This window comes from Cibotium barometz, chromosome 32 (assembly GCF_041138505.1).
Source record: "Cibotium barometz isolate CiBa-2024 chromosome 32, ASM4113850v1, whole genome shotgun sequence".
Taxonomy (NCBI): domain Eukaryota; kingdom Viridiplantae; phylum Streptophyta; class Polypodiopsida; order Cyatheales; family Cibotiaceae; genus Cibotium; species Cibotium barometz.
Genome location: NC_141077.1, coordinates 48,932,277 through 48,952,233, shown reverse-complemented (window position 1 = coordinate 48,952,233; position 19,957 = coordinate 48,932,277). Strand labels below are relative to the sequence as shown.

General features: G+C 40.8%; 1 protein-coding gene across 1 annotated transcript in view; it reads right to left on the bottom strand.

Moving 5' to 3' along the window:
- Positions 1-12,688: 12,688 nt before the first annotated feature.
- The window catches only part of LOC147620294 (uncharacterized), a 55,057-nt gene continuing 47,788 nt past the window's right edge, over positions 12,689-19,957 (bottom strand). The window contains exons 2-9 of the mRNA XM_086772492.1: positions 17,590-17,766; positions 17,385-17,487; positions 17,204-17,283; positions 16,587-16,664; positions 13,679-13,770; positions 13,422-13,533; positions 13,155-13,280; positions 12,689-13,061 (exon numbers count right to left, since the gene is read on the bottom strand). Coding sequence (XP_086628618.1) covers positions 12,945-13,061; positions 13,155-13,280; positions 13,422-13,533; positions 13,679-13,770; positions 16,587-16,664; positions 17,204-17,283; positions 17,385-17,487; positions 17,590-17,766 — 885 coding nt within the window. The 3' untranslated portion in view covers positions 12,689-12,944. The remainder of the gene's footprint in view (positions 13,062-13,154; positions 13,281-13,421; positions 13,534-13,678; positions 13,771-16,586; positions 16,665-17,203; positions 17,284-17,384; positions 17,488-17,589; positions 17,767-19,957) is intronic.

Sequence of the window (19,957 nt, the reverse complement as noted above, 5' to 3'; positions counted from 1 at the left end):
TGGCTCGTTTCGTGGATACATTGTATCCCTGACCCGGTTAGCCCTAGTGGCTTCATGAAGTCGTTGACATTCTTCTACTAAGGCCTAGCATCTTCTAGCTTTCTTATCTCCTCGTCGGCATTTCGATACTCATCGACTCCTATAGGGGTTGATGGCCTCTCCCTTTTCTCCTCTAGGTCGTCAGGCTCTTTGTGGTTGATCCCTTGATCTCCTTCTTCTCTCGATTGGGTGGATCTAGTTTCGATCGTATCTTCTTTGGATCCATCTTGGATTATGACCCTGGTGTCACCCTTACCCACTTTTTTCACTCTTCTCCTGCTAGTTCTAGAAATGGCCGCATCTGCTCAGTTCTTCCCCTTGTCTTCCAATTGGGACTAGGCTCGTGTTAGGACATTGAGTGGTGTGATATTTCTAGGCTGCACACTAATCATTTGGATGGTGGCCTGATTATAAGTGGAAGTAGAATCGCTTGCGTAGTATGAACAATCCTTGATCAAATGATCAATACCACATTTAGTACAAGTGAGTACTGGCAAGTCATTGGGCGAAGCAGTCAATTGTTGGGGTTGGTGCGTAGTATGAACCACATTCTTGTTTGGGCACTCAGCGATTCGATGCGGCCCTCCACGGCCAAAACATTGTAGCGGTCCTATCCTCATGTTCGAGTTCATGTCCTTACCCTTCCACTATATCGTGGTTTAAAACACAGGTACTGGTGTGTTATTCTGTAGGACATAGAATTCAGGTGTAACCTCCATAGCTTCTTCATAGTACTCTCCACAGCCAAAACATTGTAGCGGTCCTATCCTCATGTTCGAGTTCATGTCCTTACCCTTCCACTATATCGTGGTTTAAAACACAGGTACTGGTGTGTTATTCTGTAGGACATAGAATTCAGGTGTAACCTCCGTAGCTTCTTCATAGTACTCTCCGCCGCCCGCTAAGTTGTACTTCAAGTACCATATCAATATCTTCTGATGGATCTTCAATCAATACTTGGTTGATTTTAGCATATGGTGGTTGTGGTGGTAGAACCGGTGGGTGGTAGAGGTGAAGTGTCATGTACTCGGAACATCCCCCTAAGCAAATAGGAAGAGTTGGGTTATCCTACTGCTTCAGTGATTTGTCCAGGTGGTGGCGCTTGTAAAGCCAATGAGGCTCTAGGTGCCGCGGCAGCCGTGTAATAGTTTGGAACCTTGGATATCTGCACATTGAAATGTCATGATTCCCTAATTTTACACAATGTGCACGATAGAGTAATGGCCTTACTCTTAATTGTGGACATTCGGTGGTAGTGTGATTCAATCTGCACATAGAGCACCACACCAATTCCCTAACGGGGGTAAAGATGGTTATGCCCATGCCCAGATGTTTCTCTTCCCTCCTTTACCTTTAATTTCTCTAGTATTGAGTTACTGAGCTTGTCCACTGTCATGTTTTTGACTTGCTTGCTCCTAGTTCCAATCACTTAGTGACTCGAAACATGCGAAGTCGTTGTTGCCGAAGATATTATGAAATCTTCTAGTTGCGACAATTCCAGCATATTATCTTCATATTCAATTACCAGTTTACAACATGCATCTAGAGCGGCTGGTCGGGCTAGTACCAAATAATCATAAATCTTGTGGTCTCTAACTCCTCTCCAGAAGCAAGGCAATAAGTAATTGTCAGTTAACCTCTCCCATGGTTTGCACCTTGAATTTAAGTGCTTAAGATGAGACACATAGTCTCTCATCGACTCCATTCCCTTTTGTTTGATATTGTGCAGCTATGCCACAAGGCTCCATCTGTCCTCACCACTTCTGGCAAAGCTGGGCACAAACACATTCTTGAGTCGTGTGAAGTTAGCCTTATCCTCGAGTTTGAGGGTTCAAAACCACATTGGCTTTCCCTTCCAGGGTCAGTGTGAGAAAGCATGAATCATTGTCACATCACTAACAGGCCCGCAGGTTTCACATGTGGATTCAAAAATCTCTGCATGTTGGATAGGATCTCCGTCCCCAAAGAATTTTTGGACGATCTTGGAAATGATGTGTGGCTTCATTTGGGAGGGTCGGGATTCTAGAGCAGTGCCTAGTTCCCTAACCATTTCTCGTCCCATTTTTGCAACCATGTTCAACAGATCCATCCTTGTGGCTACATTAAGATCAATGGTTAGATCCACCACCCTTGGTCTTTGAGGAATTGCTCCCCCTACCTAGACCTCGTCCCCCTCCTGTGTTAGCTCTTCTAAGTATCTCCGGTCCATGGGATGGTCCTACCACTGCACCTTGGAGTGGCTCATCATTAGTTGCCTCTGTACATCTTTGCAGAATTAAAAATGCCATGTCCTATAGGAACGTATGATGATTGATCATCTACTCAATGTCTTTTTTGGTGTACAGACGGTCCTCCACTTCTGCATCCGATGGTGGTGAAACTTTGCGAGTGGAGGGGTAGTAGCCCCATGAACCCACTTGTTAAGTCTCACCCCATCAGGCAAGCACCATACGGGCATTATGTCCCACCCAAACCCGCTATTTGTATATAGGGGACCCCTTGGACACTATGCAACAAATAGCGGGGTGGCAACACACCGTCCCACCCATCCGATGGTGGTGAAACTTTGAGCGGAGGGGTAGCCTCCCCATGGGCCCACTCATAAAGTCTCACCCCCATTGGACGCCATACGAGCGTGATGTCCCACACCCAAACCCACTATTTTTTGCATAGGGGACCCCTTGGGCACTATGCAAAAAAGAGCGGTTGACAACACACCCTCCCGCCCATCTGGCATTTGATGGTTGTGAATTTTGAAAGATTTCATGGAATTATCCCAAGATGGTAAATCTATCGATTCATATCATTAAGCTTATGCTAATTTGATGTGATTCACTCCTTCTATGGATGATACCATGTTAATAGATTTGTGAGAAATCTTGATTTACGTGTAGATAAGCTAGTTAACAATGCTAAGCTAGACTCTATAGTAGAAGCAGTGTGTATGTTCACCAAGGGTTTTTCGATGGAGAATCGTCAGTCTAGAATGGTTTTCCGATGGAGAATCCTCAATCTAGTATTATGCCTCTGATTGCTACAAAGAGATCATCAACCCTAATTGAGAACCAAAATATGTCCAAGTCAAAGAAGAATAAAACTCAAATTTTAAACTAAGATTTCAAACATGGGGGCAAGAAGAGAAAGTTCCATATCCTTGCAAACATCTCAAAAGGGAATGAAGATGTTACACATATCACCAACCACCCAGGGCACATTATGAGTAAATGTCTCAATACACTAGTTATGACTTACCCGATTATAAAGCAATACAGGACCTCACTTTGAAAGGCTAGTGGGGAAACTATCCAAAGCACCTAGAGACCTATTACTCCTACCCAAAGTTAACAAGGACCTCACCCTAAAATTGGGAAAATTAGAGAAGGAATTTTCCAACTCATCCAACATGAGAGATGTCTCACCATTTTTCCAACTTAGAAGAAGATAATAAAGGTAGAATTCATGCAGCCATTAAGCATCAAGGCCAAAGTTAGTAAATTTCTATCATTCGAGCACCTGAAAACTATCAAGGTAAGAAGTTTGAACTTTTGGTTGATTTTGGAAGCACTTATTCTTTTATTTTACTTGCCTTTGAAATTTGATACACCAGAGATAGAGGAACCAATGAAAGTCGAACAACTGGTTAGTGGAAAACTTTTTCTCACATGCCATGAGACAAACAATCTCAAATATACTCTAGATGGAAACTCCACTGAATACAAATCAAAGTCTTTCCTTTAGGAGTTTATGATGGAATTCTCGGAATGGATTGGCTTACTCAAAATTAGGAGGATATACACCATCATAAATGAACCATCTTTTTTTTTATCTTCATCGAAATAAGGTCCAAGGTATTAGAGTCATCAAATCTCCAAAGTTATCAGTTAGTAAAGCCATCCCATAATGATGAAAGGACTTAAGAAGAAATAAGAAATCTATCTTGTTAGGGTCAAATATATTGGGAAATACTAAGGTCTTCTTGAACTTGAATGGCTAATAAAATATGTAGATGTATTTCTTAAGGATTTGGCCGAAATGCCCCTAATATAAGAAGTGGATAATGAGATAGATCTTGTACCCGAAGCTGAACTAGTTGCAAGAAGGCTTATAAAATGGCTATACCTAAAGTAATTGAGCTTAAGGAGCAGCTAAAATAATTCTTAAAACATAATTTCATTAATACTAGTGTATCCCCATGGGGTGCATCAATTCTCTCTTTTCAGAGGAAGAAGAATGGGACTCTAAGGTTATGTATTGACTGTAGGGGGGTTGAATTGGTTCATTTTATCAAATAATAAAGATCAATTCCATAGTGAACAGATGTTCACCAAAATTTATTTAAGATGGTGTGAACTACCCCTTCTTTTTATGCCAAACCCAAATAAAGGAACAAGATAGACCAAAGACGGCATTCACTATAGGTATGGGCACTATAAGCTCATAGTTATGCCTTTTGGATTAACCAAGTGCACCTAATGACTTTCAAAATCGAATAATGTAAGAGATATTTAGAGAGAATCTGGATGATTTTGTACTGGTATTCTTTGATGATATATTGGTTTACTCTAAAAACACAATTGAACATGAAAAGCATCTTTGAAAAGTTTTGGACATCTAAAGGAGGCATAAACTCTTTGCTAAGAAGAGTAAATACAACTTTTTCACTAATCGCATATAGAATAATTGGGGTTTATTATGTCCAAGGATGTTTCTCAACTAACCCTCCCAAGGTACAAAAACTATAAAAGAAGTTATATATTTACTAGAACCAAAAACTATAAAAGAAGTTCGAGGTTTTCTTGGATTGACAGGATGGTATCGCATATTTATCCAAGGATATGCCAAGATTTCTTCACACTTGATGGTTCTTCTAAAAAGAAGTATATAACCTTCAAAGTGGATGCCGATGTGCCAAAGTGCATTTAATAAACTCAAAACTACCTTGATGCATAAATTGCCAGAATTCGACAAGTCTTTTTAGGTGATCACTACTGATACAAGTGGCTTTGCAGTTAGTAGGACTCTTATGCAAGAAGGAAGTCTAGTAATCCCATGAGAAAAAATGTGCTAGGAGATATATGGATATATGTGACATTGTTTTATAGCTAGATGTTTATAACTGGATGGCATTTTAGAGTTTCAGTACACTTTGACAGTACACTTTGATATAGCACATGATTAGAAGTTTAATTAAATATCTAGTTTTCAAAAGAAACATATGTCATGAAGTGTGTGCATAAACTATTTTTATTTTTTTCAATTGGGTGCATGAGTAATGAATAAGAAATCAATTATAGGTGTGTGAGTTCACACCAGCTCCATAGGCCTAGTGGTAGAGCAGTAGGCTAGGCCCACTAGGATTGAATGGGACCTAGGCTAAGTCTATGGATCTAGTTAAAGTCAAAAAAGGATAAAACACATGAAAAGCAGGTGTCAGGGTGGACCCAAGCATGTGGGTGCTTTCCGAATAAGATTAAAAGTTATTTAACCATAGAGACCTAGGACAAATTAGGAAGCTAGATTGTTAGAATGTAGAAATGTTAGTCAGAATGTATTGAGGTTATCGCCTTCATAATCACGAGGGAGACATGCATCAGCAAGAGAAGTCATACACTTTTTCTAGAATGAGGAATTTCTAGTGCAACTACATAAAGCATGTAGCTAGATTGTTAGAATGTAGAAATGTTAGTCAGAATGTATTGAGGTTGTCGCCTTCATAATCACGAGGGAGACATGCATCAGCAAGAGAAGTCATACACTTTTTCTAGAATGAGGAATTTCTAGTGCAACTACATAAAGCATGTTGCTAGGTAACCAAATGCTAGCTCATTGTTTTATAAAGCCCCCAGGTGAGACTCTCCCCCTCAATGAGTCATCTACTATAGCCATATTTTGATAAATGTAGAGGGTGAGGGTTCTCATAATTTCTCAATTGTAAAGATTTCTTCTTATCTTGAGCTCTTTCCTTCTTGCTTGCTTCTTGATTGTAAGATGTATGCTCATGTTTGTTGATGGAGTGTGTTCAGTGTGCATGCTTGCTTTCTTGAGTTATTTTGATGGATCTGACTATCCAACTGTCTGACTATTCCACTATCCACCCACCCGGACAAGATAGATCCCGAAGTTTGGCCTCATCATTCGAGGAATTCGTATGGTAACAGTTGGACTTGCATGTGCTCCTCTACTTCTTGGTCTTGATAAGAACCCACTTCGTGGGAATGGTGGCCTTCACCAACTCCTCTAGAGAGTGGAAGCAACCAAGTTGAGTGCGGCCCACCAACCACCTAAGGCTTTTTATGAAATAGGAATTCAGAATCTTGGGTGCTAGTAGCCGATTTAGCCTAGCCCACCATACCAACTTCCAAAACTTAGCAACATAATCTTCCATAGTTTAATCCCTTTTGATCCATACTACCCAACTTCTCCAGTACATGTATGAGGTCTTCTCCTCCTCCGATAGCGCACCAGGAATGCATCCCACAGAGTGTGGTTAGTAAAATGAGCGGCTCCATACTACACGATCCACACCGTTGCCTTCCTGTACAAAGTGGAAACAAAAGCTGCCTTCTTCAATTGCTGGTCCCCCCACAACATTAACCCACCATGTGCTATCAAATAGTAAAACATGGGCTCAAAATAGGGGTGGAAGAGATGGAGAGGAAGCTCGACCTGGACTAGAAGAGCTTGAGGACCCCCCAAAACTCGACTGGTATATCCGAAGCTCATAGAGGCTTCCCAATTTGCCAAAAATTGTGTTCGCCCCAAAGTGTTAATGGTAGATGGCCATCAAAAGAAAACATTATACTACAATTGGAGATAAACTAAAATAGAGCATCATAGTAGATAAAAACAAAACAAAGATCATACTATAGATAAACTTATTGATGCGCAGAACAGAGACAATGCAATCGTATTCTATATTATTCATGTTTGGCTATCCTTATATAGATGGATGCCGAAAGGTTACATTGCACGGATAATAGAGCGATATGATGCTTCAATTACAACACTTCTGAAGTAAATTGAAATACAATAATATAATATAATATAATATGTAGAGTTATCTTGCTACACTCCACCTAGGGGCTTGCCTAGAGAATCCATAAATGAAGATTGACTATAGAACTTTTAAATTTACCTTAATCGTAGGTGTCAAAGTGATGAACCATCGATTAGACTTTCCCACTAAAGATACATTCAACTGACTACAACCACAATAGGTTTACCACAATACAAGGACCTTGAAGACATCGAATATTTCATTTTGGAAGGAGATATTTCTTACATCTATTAGGTAAGCATTGATCTATTGATGGACACAATTGAACATTTTGTTCCCCGTTCCCTCGCTCTCATGATGTGTTAGTTAAGGTAGATTTCATTGCAGCCTCTTTCTTGAGCAAGGGTCAGATATAAAGAAACTTACTAACCAAATTGACCACATAGTAGAATGGAGTGAATACATTGTCCACTTCTTGGCCAATGGATTTCCATGTTGGCTATTGTCTCATCCGCTCTCAAGAATCAGGTTCATCTACATCAATCTAGAGAACTAAGAAACATTAAGAAAATGGGAATTTATCTCTTCCATGAATCAAGGAAAAGTGCAAAAATATTGTTATAATATTGGTCCTCTCTCTTCTCTTTCTGAATCTTGTGCATCTCAAAATATTAGTTTTATAATAGGTTCACTTATTATTTTGTTAATTGTCCAAGAACTGTACCAAACCTTCTCAAAACTCGAATATCTCAAAAAAAAATTATTTGAGTTGGTTTTGAATATCTCAAAGGATATGGCATTCTTAAATGCCCAAATTCATTTATGACTTAAAAACAATCATTTCGTGCTTTTAGAAGAATTTTATCTTTAAAATGGAATATCTAGATTTATACTTTGTATTTTATAATTTCTTTTTACAAGAACATAGATCCGTGCTTTAGCTACATTCTAGTGCGTTTTTTTGTTTTTTAATGGAGTTTTGAAGAGAATATACATTTTTTGAGAATTTAAGAATGTATTCAGATTTTCTATTTTAAAAAACAGTGCATTTCAAATTTTCCTTTTTATGATAGATCTTCTTCTGCTCTTTAAGTTATTTCTTCTTTCCATAGCTCATTTCTTCTTCTACTTTCAAATTTACATTTCCCTCCATCTCCAAACAGTTTGTATTTGCCTCCAGTTCTATTGCACATGTTCACTACAAAGCTAGAGAATGAAGAGTGATTTGATTTTTGGTGCCATTTTCTTCGAGACAGCAGATTCATTAATCTTGCTATCAAAGAAAGAAGCTACAAACAACACACATGCAACACAGAGCCAACACAAAGAAGCAACAGCAGAGAACACAAGTCACGCGGAAGAAGAGATACAAAAATGAAGATTAGCAATGTTTTGTTGTTGGTTATGTGCATTACATTTCAATTGAGTTTTACTAGGTTAATAATACAAGTTCTATAAAAACCTGCATTGGTTGTACTCAATGGAGACAGTGATCTATTATGTATTATGTATCTAAGTATTTCTAGTTTTTTTTTTTATTTTAAAAAGAAAGAAGCTCTAATAAGATGAATATACACTTCTAGGTAGATGAAGAGTATGCCCCATTGTACAAGAGAACTAAGGTTTCAATGATGAATCCAGCGGTGATACACAGAACAATAGAGAAAAAACATGTAGATCTTTGGATTGATGGGTCTATATATCCATCTGATCCTATTACACAACAATCCCTCCAATTCTCAAGACTAACATCATTTATAAAGTATGTTTGTGAGGGTAATGCAAGGTTCCAAGATTATACCTTGGAGGCTTGCAACCCAAGCCCATGTTTCTATACGACAGATCATGCAACGTAATAGATTATTGTTGGCAAAACAAGAAGAGAACAATATTTGCAAGATGCTATGCATGCCATGTTAATGAAAAATGCTAGTTTGATTAACTAGGTAGATGATTTACATGCTAGCAATAAGAAGATGGAGACAATGCTAGAGAAGACTGCCACTTATGGACCCACAACACTAAAACAGAGGTACGTGAATGCCGAAGGCAATTTAAACCACTTCACATGTTGGCAAAGAGAGGTGGAAAATATAGGCGAGGGATCTATGCACAACGTGAGAACGTGCAAAAGATGTTTAGTAATCCAAAAAATGAAGTGAATCGAGGAATTGAAAAGATACTCATTAAAGATATGGTGAAGTTCGTACTTCAATGCTCAAAGTTTAAGTCGATTGTTGGTGATGAACCTACCATACAATGCTTACAAGAGGTAAGTAATGCCTTCACAGAAAATGATATGCACGAAATATATGATAAGGTAGGAATAAGTTCTCAGTCTTATGACATGATATACAAATAGTTAGATACAAGGTTTAAAAAAGTGTTGCAAAAGAGAAGGGTGTTGCCTCTTCCTCCTAAACCATTTCATGTGGTGCAAGCATAATAATCATTAAATAGTAAGGTGAAACAATTTATTGGTGAGCCTATGCATTTGTGTTATAGACAGGTATGCAAGTATGGGTCAAAGGAGGTGCCGTCTATCTTGCACACAAATAACAATTTTATGTTGGATGTATGCAACTTACAATCTCTAATGGTAAAATTTTACAATATATATGTTGCATAATGTAGAGGTAAGATTTTTTTTTGAAGCTTGATGAAAGTGAGGTCATCAAAGGTCAAAAGTTAGAACATAATAGTCTAACTCTCATGAATAGAGCATTGGACCCTAACATCTTGCCTTGTCATCCTAATTACTTTAGTGTACAGTAGTCTGAGAATGAAATATGGTGGCTTGCTGCATTTGAAATACCAAAGGAAGATCACGAGAATTAAAGATTTTCACAACCTTGTTGAAGTTGAAAGGCATCCATGTTCTACTGGTTGTGAGTGTGGGATAGCTCCTCCTAGGTGGCTTCGGCTTTGCTAATGAGCTCATTTTGAAGCCGATGGATGTCACATATAGCTTTCTTGAGCTCCTCTTTGAGCTTGGCATTCTACTCATGGGCGATCTAAAGCAATTGTTGGGAATGGCTACGCTTCCGACCCATCTTGTCTCTTGCTGTTATTGTATCCTGGGTAATCCCAATAGCTTGGAATGGACGGATGAACGGAGTTAAGTCGTAATCTCCAAATATGTTTAATCCAAAAGCTTATCTTAGCCTTGCCGAAGCATGTGTTGTTGGTTCTTGCCTTAGAGCTTAATATGCAACTTCTCTATGTGGGTGTGCTTGCTCGTTCGGTAGGCCTATTTCAGGCAACAGCCTCGAGGCAATGCAAGAGCAAGACGAGACTGAGCAGAGTAAGGTATTAAGCGCCACTTTATATGTTCCAACATTGTCTTACAAAAGATAAGTACCCATTCGAGCGCGTAAGATGACAATGTGCCTTATAGTAGATCAAGAGCGTGAAACCATGTTAACCTATGGAGTGGTTAACTTAAGGCATAATCACACTCGTTATTAATGGCCACACTAAAGGGAAAAAAAGATATTAAATCCTAGGCTGGACATATTGAAGAATCATGCATATGGAGAGGGAAGCAACTACATCGACAAACGATAGCACCTTAATATACATTCATTTCAAAGGTTGTAGTCTATGGTGTGTACCATGGGCCATTATCCGACAATAGACATCAATCAAGAGTGGTAGCTTGTAGATATCTTAAGGCTCATTGCTTGAGGATCTGTCCACAATGGTGTGCACATCTATATTGTCGCGACATCATTTGAGACTACCAACCTTGCTCAATGAGGTCATTCTACTCAAGTGAATCGCGACTAGGAAGAGGACAAATCTATGCCTCGTGTGTCTGGTTTCTTGGGGGATGCATGTGACGTGGGGGGAAGATGGGCTAGGTGACTCTCATGGGGGGACTCCTGTTGGTAGGTTGCTTTGGTGCGAGGCCCTCTTACCCCGGCTACTACGCCCATCCTTTGTTGGCATAATACTAGGGGTAGGAGAGTGCAATATTTCACATCTAATGACATATATAAAGCATTGGCCACGGAGCCTTAAAAACTCTAGCCCTTGAATGAAGTGATAACCATCTAGGCGAGGAATGAAGAGGTGTTATGGTTGGTTCTTGGGCAAGAAAATAATCATCATGTGGACAAAAGGCATGCAATCCAAGCCATGGAAGTTGTTGCAATCTTAAGACCTTAATTATCTTCCCAAATGTTCGGTCATTGCTCAAAGAAGCTCATGATACTCCTTCAATATGCCTAGGAATCATAAGGTCACTAGAAAGTTGAACACCTCCGAGATCAATGGATCAAAAACAAGGAGTGAAATCATGGTGCCATCTAGCATAGTATGCATATTGCAATGGGACTACCTATAGGACTCTATTTGTGTGGCACTAGCTATAGGACTCTATTTGTGTTGCTATTGAAATGTGACTAACTATAGGACCCTATTTGTGAGAAAGGTTGAGTCAAATTCAATATCAGAGACTTGGCCTTGCTCATTGACGAAAGCCAACTTGTACAAATCTCGTATCTCTCCTCATGTCGGTAATGCTATTAAAGAATATGTTGATAAGAGAAGTAACCTCCAAGGAGATGGCATTGGATAGTCCCATTTAACTAGATGCTCTCCTCCAAACATGAGAGTGAGAAAGAAACGTCATGAAAAGGCACCATAAAAGTTGAAACCTTTTTAAGAAAGGTGGCCACACCCAAGCTCATATAGTTAACTTAAGCATTTTAGGCCAACGATGCCTCTGAAATTTTAACTCCATTTTAGAGACCTTTCTCCTTTACCCAAGCAAAGCAACTTAGAAACCTATCCTCAATATCAATTCATCAACCCCCCAAAGTGGTAAGCATAAGCCGCATCACACGATGTAGCAAGGCCATAGAGAGCACAGACAGTCCACCAAGGAAGACCAACCCCTCATCCACGTCTTCAAGGATGCCTGCTGACGAGAAACTCGAAGAGCAGGAACGTCGCACGCACTTCCTTCAAACTTGGAGCCCAAATCCGGGACGGCGAGAACCCCCGCAAGAATATACATATATGGTACTTTCTACCTCTTTAGAAACATGTAATCCGCTAATAATTTAATTTGAGCGCATGGCTGCTGCAAACACATTACAAATATCTACATTACCATAGATCATGTCTTCAAATTTAAGATATCCCACCATCACTTGGATTTGTATGACAATGCACACTTGGGTTGTGCCCCACGCACACAAGGGTGTGTGTCGGTGTGTCCGGCCTCCTCTTACAACACATTCTGATGGCCAAACATAGTGATATGCATTTATTTCAGTTGCTCAACCCAATTCACAAGTGAGGTAAAGAAGAATAGCTTTCTGTCAAAGCGTTTTTTAAGCCATTATAATGCATGTGTATTACTTTGATTCATGAGAACCCAACACTTCAAATTTAATCACAACTTGATGAAACCAAAGCCTCTTGTAATAATAGTCCTAATGATGCCTGTCTCGCCTCACAAACCTCACTCTCCTTCACCGGTTTTCCTCTCCTTGCTCCATTCTTTGATGTGGTTAGTAATCATTTTGCCACATGCCTCCTACCTCTAAATCTGCCCTTCCTGGCCGTCCACCAAAAAGCACTAAAAAAGGTTGCACATATAGCAAGCTTGTTGTGAAAGCAAACTGCCCATGATACTGTATGTGAAGTGTCATAATCCCCTAGTTTATTGAAGCACATCTCGAAGGGAAAAGTTGCTCGTATAATCACTCTGAATTGAAATCCGTTTGCCCCTACTTTCTACTGTGAGCTTTTCTCGTGAGCTTTGATTCTGCATCACCCAAAAGCTTAAGTGGGCCATATTGCCATCAGTCCATAAAACCTCTCTGTAGAGATGGCATACAATCTTCTTACTGCCTTGTTTTCCTTTAAACCAAAATGAAAATGCTAGAAAAGTTCATCAAAGGGTCCTGGAGACCCTTGAGCATCTATCCAGTAGTTTTTGAACTGCTGTCTCTGCTTGATTCAATGTTTCGACAGCATGGCCTACTTCGAATGACAAACGCTGAACGTTAAACTGCATCCACAATATAAATAAGTCATCTTATGTAATTATGCACATGGAAAAAGATAGCCAAAGGGCTAGGCAATCAGATATATCATGCAAAACCTGAGCTCCCTGCCGGACTCGAATGTCGATTCCCTTGCTGTCTATAGAGATCAAAGCTGCATCATCCACTTCACTCTCCACCGAGAGTAGATCTCGAAGAGGCCTTGAAAACCTAGCATTTAACTCCTGAAGGCAACAGAAACCGACCTTAGCTTCACAACTATTCCTGACAAGAAGATACAAGTTGTACACATATCCAAGCCATCCCAAGTTGCACATGCTGCTAATGAGAAGAAATGGGGGAAAGGAGCAAGCACTGGCAATTACCTTCAGTGTTTGTTCGGCCCCATTGGCAGCAATAATGTCAGGTTGTGCATCTTCAAACTCCTTGACATCCACCCACGCAACTGTCCCGAACCCTCCAATAAAATAGACATCACTTCATGCCCTCACCAACAAAGCCCACGGGATAATCAAGTGTCAAAACTAAGCTAATACAATCCTTCAGAGTTCCTGTACCAAGATGAAAATAAGAGACAAAATCAAAACCTCTTATTTATCTCAGGTTTGGCAGAAGTGGTAACCTGATCGACTCCATGCGATAATAATAGAAGTTTCCCCACTGCTGGGTTGCACCTTGTTGATGTTTTGCGGTGTACGTCTTGTGTGCCCATTCCTGCAAATGGATAAGGGTTTCAAAATGTGAAAAGCATCCCTCCAATCCAGCACAAGGAGAGGTGTAGTTAAGAAAAATGGTTTTAGGGTCCTTCACACTGAAGGAGATATACACATTAGTAGTGGATATGTATGTACGAGTTATAAGTGTATTGGTGCTAGGCACTAGGCACATAGTTTTATTTGGGGTTTCTGTCACTTGTATGCTTTATGGTGACACGTAGCACATTATACTTGGACCCCTTGGTCCTTAGCTCAGGCAGTTCTTCGATGCTAGCACTCACAAACCACAACACCAAGTTGAAAGAGCAGAAGGCGCAGATCTTGGAGCTAGAAGAAAGAACCTGTGAGATTCGATTGATGGAAGATCGTGCGGTAGCATCCCGTATTGCCATACAAGAAGACGCCAAACAACGCGTGGACATATCTGTACAGCACGTGCAACATCATGTAGCTGGTGTGTCCATGCCATCCACATCTACATCTATGAGGTGAGACACATCCGTTGCTAGGGGGGGAGGCTATTCCGATGCCCCTCAAAAATGTCCCAGATCTGGAGCTGCTGTGTCAAGGGTATGTAGTTGTGACACGTACATCCCCCACTTGGATGCCACATGGACATATATGTACAGCACGTGCAAGACCTAGAGTGGAAACTGGTCCCTTGTGAGCCTCAGTCCAGAACAAGTCAACCAAGGTTCCACTCTAAGCGTCCAAGGTTAGGTGTACAAGTCCCGTACATGGTCTTGGTCAAGTGTGCAAGTCCCACACATGAAGTAGTGCCAGTCCGTATTGTAAGTCACCGTCTGGAATGATGTCAGGTGTTTCGGGCGTTCGTCTTGTAGCCAGATACCAAGCATCTGAGTAGGAAGCATGTAGTGGCATGTAGGAGAAGGGGGCAGCCCTTTGGCCTACCCCAGAAAGGGGTTTGTATCCCTTGACTAAGCATGGGATAGGTAGGCCACCCTAAGGATCTAGGTGACCCTCCCAACAGTCCTATTGGACTAGGCATGATGTATGTTGCCTGCCCTTTGTGCACGAGATGTTCCAGACTATGATGCGAGCACTCGCAAACCAAAACACCAAGTTAGAAGAGCAGGAGGCGCAGATCTTGGCGCTGGAAGGAAGAACCTGTACTCAAAGGGCTGAAGTCTGGCCACCAATCAGGAGGTCAGATGTGCAGGAGCTTCGGAGTCAGTTTACCATTGTTTATGGGAATGCAGGGAAGCACAGAGGGTTTGGTCGGCGATTGCACCTCTCTTTGGTAGGATTAAGAGGGATGCTATCATTTCTTTTGGTTCTATCATTTGGTTGACACAGTCTGGGCCTTAGCTGAGATTCGAGGGGACTGACAGGAGCTTGGCCGTTATGGTTAGGCAAGGAGTTGCTCGCAAGTGTTGTCTTCAGGATTTGCCACTTTCACACTTTGTCCCTCCGGCACAAAGGTTAGACAGTTCTTGGGAGATTATTGCTAGCATCTCAGCCTGGAATATCTGGAAGGCTAGATGCACCGAGGCCATTGAGGGTACTCCCGTTCTTGTTTCTCAGTGTCTTTGCAGGATTTGGAGTGATATTATTCACACCATCATGGCTACCTGGGCTAGAATCCAAGGATCTTCGAGGGCTGCGGAGAGGAAGCGCGGCCAGTTTATGAGAGAGTGGGACATTGGTATCTTTTTCACGTCCTCTCATTCAAGACCCTATTGGCAGCACAGGGCTCCTGATTGGTTGAGATCTCCACTTTTTTTGGTGTGAAATCTCCATTTTGTAAAATTTTTTCATACTTAATAGAAGTCTCCTTTCTGGGGTTGGGGGGAAAAGGCTTAAGTCTTCCAAGGGCTAGGACAACCAAAGGGGAATATACAGCCAAGGTGAAGGTTGAAGGTCAAGAATCAGATCAGAGGATCTACAGAATTTGTGTTATTGGTTCATCATTCTAATAAAGCAAATACACCATCCGTGGTGGGGGCCGTACAAAGGGTATTCAAGACCCTATACTGTGTCCGATTACCAAGAGGAGACACGCACATGTGGTGGGGTACGCTGGTCTGGCGGAGTGGCGATACTATTCAGGACACATCTACAGCCCATGATCACCATAGTCCGCAGGGACGCAGAAGCACGCTTTATGTGGGTGAGGTTACAAGTCACACTGGAGAGATGTACACACATTGCAGTATGTTACTTCCCACCTAGGAAGCCCCCATATGCTATTCTAAAGGAGGGAGAGCAGTTTTATCCCCTCCATGCAGACATCATTGAGTTCTCACGCTTGGGCGAAGTTCTCCTTTTAGGGGACTTCAACGCCAAGACTTGGAGAGAGCAGAGGAGCCGGCCATGCGAGAGATAGACTCGGAGGAGATTGGCATTGAACAAGCATCAGAGGACAGGGGACATTACAGCATCAGGGAGAGAGTTCCTTGTGCTGGGGACCACACATGGCTTAGCCATCTTCAACGGGATGTCCCGTTGGCCTTCCTCCAGAGCTCTCACATGCTTCCCACATGGCGGAGGCTCAAGTAGAGTGGATTACCTGTTCTTTCTTTCTCTCTCTCTCTAGACACGTGCGCACAGTGCACACTGTTTATACATTTACATATTTAATTAGCTTTATTTGTACAGTGTCAATGGAAACAAGGTACAATCTTAAGTTGAGTGTTCACTTAGAACAAGTCATCATCAGCACCCATGCATAAGAAGCAACATATGTCTAGAACATAAACCAGTTAAATAGTCAATCAGATATCCATAATAATCAGTTACATCTATCCATAATAAGTTCAGGTTATTTCCCAACAAATTTGGGCTTAAACAAACCTGTTGCTCTGTTGGAAGAGGGTACACATCCCCAAATATGGTAACTCTCGCATTTGATAGTCCACTCCATCCAGGTATCTGTTAGCTCATGACATTCAAAAACAGTGTGAATCTGTATTCTTGGATGAGCATGTTTCCTGCAGGAATCTAAAAGCATAAAAGCACAATCTTTCTGAGGACGTCATGGTCACTAGTCGACCACATTCACCACCTGCAGGTCAAAAGCCACAGGAGGACCTGTCATACATTCCAAGTCTTGCAGCTAAGTTGAACAGCACCACTGCCTCCATCGAAATGGAATGTAGGCTTTCCACTCGCTGATGTGGCAGTCTCCCAGTGCCCATGACATCAATGAACGGGCGCCAATCCACCCATTCCTGCCAGTGTCCTCTCGAGTCCCCGCTAAGCCTGTTGACTACACAGGCAAGAATGGGTGTCCCGGCACCCATTCCCTTCCTCATCAACCAAACCAATAAATACAAACTAGGAAGTGCATATAGTGCACTAAACACATGGCAAATTTTAGAGCACTTCAGAGCATCCCATCAAGTGTGCCAAGAGAGCACAAAAACATGTCTCACAGCACGCTAGGAATATCATTATTTATTAAAGCCTACCTGGACTACAAGTGTACACCTTGGATCAGCAAGTAGATTCCTTGTGTGGATAGCCAACGGAGATAACGAAAAGATTGGATCTACAAAGCAAAAAAAAAACCTTTAAAAAGGAAACAAAAAATAAACTTTTGGGATATAATGGTAACATGGTTTGTGACAATTAGAGAGGAAAGTCACATACGTCCAAGGGAATCAGCTGCAAAATCAACAAGAGATCCAAAGGGATAGCCCCAACGACGATGATGCATGCGGGACATTGCAGTGCAAAGATGGGCAAATCGTGCCTGTCGAGTCCAGCAAAACAAGAACCACCTATTTAATATGTAAATAATGTCCTAAGTTGCATGTTTGAGCTTTTACAAGCGCTAATTAAGCGAACGGCTTACTTGTTCCATTAGATTTCGGACTGCTAGAGCAGGGGGAGGTAACCCATGGGAGGATGTTGCACTTTGAACTCCCCCAGAAATGGGTGTGCGAAAAAGACCAGCACGGCCGCTTCCACCTGAGGACCCAATAGTGGGCAACTCCATTCCCCTCCATTCCAACTCAGTGCCTTCAGTTTCCTGAAAACAAGAATTCTTGTTTTTTTGTAAACGATCTATGTAAAGATGTTGACACTGCTTGAAATTTGCACACACGATAGAAAAGAAGGAAAAAGACCTAACAATAAAAGCCATCACATAACACTTCAATTATATTATCCCATAAAACACAGATGTGGCATTAAAATTTTTAATGCCACATTTGTGTTCTCAAAATCTGAGCTTGATCATTTAAAAGTGATTTTTAATTTAAACATCACTTTTAAATGATTAAGCTCAGATTTTAAGAACACTAATGTGCCCAAACTTGCCTCTGCTGCTGCTGGTTTCATAAGAAATTTTGGGCGTTGGACACTTCAACAAGACCCGAGTATGTCAATCCTTTCACTAACTCAACAGCCTGATGTTAGCATTATTCATATCCTGGTAGTGTGCCCAAATTGTGTATCAGGGGTGCCCAGATTCATCCCGGGCAGCACCATATTTTTCCCTCTGGTCAGGGCCCTTGGTTGTAGGGTTGGCCACCCATATTCACATGTTTATTATTTTCTAGTCGTGGGTCTTTTTTAGAGCAAGTCGGCCAGCTCCAGTAGGGGCTATATAAGGCCAGGCTCTTACTCATTTGTAGACACCTTGATAGGGGCTTCTAGGCCCGGGTCCTCCCTTAGGGGAGTACCCTCACTTACGGGGACCACCCCTTGCACAAGGCTGTTTGTATCATTGCTTCTTCATCATTATGCAAATTTGTTTTCTTTCTCTGTGCCTATGTCTCACACTCTCCACTACGCACTTTTGACATGGTGTCAGAGCACCGGGTTGAGGCTCTTCTACAAAAGGTGTTCTAGCATTTTTTCTGAGAGGGGATGATTTCTGCGTTTTTTGATACTGCTGGTTGCAGAGGAGGGAGCGTTTTGGTCTTGTCTGGGGCAGCTGGAGGAGGTACAGGGCAGCCCCTACTAGCTGCGTTTTTCTGCAGGTCAGGGGCGGCCAGGGTAGGTACCCTATTGGCTGCGTTTTCTGCCCTTGTGAGCAGCTGAAGGGCAGCCAGCAATGGCTGCGTTTTTCTCCAAAGGAGGGGCTGGGCAGCACAGCAGCATTTTTCTCCAAAGGAAGTATTGGGCAGCATAGTTGTCACGGTACAAAAATACGATACCGTACGGGAATTTTTGGTGCGATATGAAATTTTCAGATACCGTACGATAAAATACGGTTTTTTTTTTACACTCACAACCTATGGAGCTTCAAGCTTGAATGTGAGGGAAGGTTGGGGGGGGAGGAGTCTACAATGCTTGAGGAACCAGAACATGGATATGTGTCTCTCCCAGTTGGATTTTCCTGATTGTCTCCAAAAAAGAACCTGGATGGGTAATGCAATACCAAAGGTCTCACACACTTGTTGATACCATCAATGCATATTAAAACACTTAAACATGGCCACAGCCTTAACACATATCCATCAATGCAGCTATAAAACGCGTTTTTTATATATTGGACGCGACGGGACGTTTTTTATAATAAAAAACGTCCAATTGATTAAAAAAACGTGAAAAAAAAATAAAATTTTTTCAAAAAAACGTAAAAAAACGTTTTTAAAAAAATTAAAAAACGTTTTTTTATTATAAAAAACGTTTTTTATTTAAAAAACGCGAGTTTTTTATCATTAATAAAAAACTTGCTGAATGTTTTTTTTTCTAATACATACATTAATAAAAACCTTTTTTAATGCTTTTCATGTATGTATCCATGCTAACATCTATATGTATATGTACATATATGAGTATATATATATATATATATATATATATATATATATATATATATATATATATAACCTTTTTTGATGTTTTTCATGTATGCATGTTAACACCTATGTCCATATGTACATATATTTGTATATGCACATGTGTATATATACATGTGTGTGTGTGTGTACATATATGTATGTACACACACACGCGCACACACACACACACATATATATATATATATATATATATATATATATATATATATATATATATATATATATATATATATATGTATGTATGTATGTATGTATGTATGTATGTATGTATGTATGTTTTTATTATTAAAAAAAATGACATTTTTTATTTTGGCTGGATAAAAACGACGTATTATACACGTATTATACTTTGCCGTATTATACGTCCCGTCCTGTACCTGGCTGCTATGTCCATCATCACTTTGCATA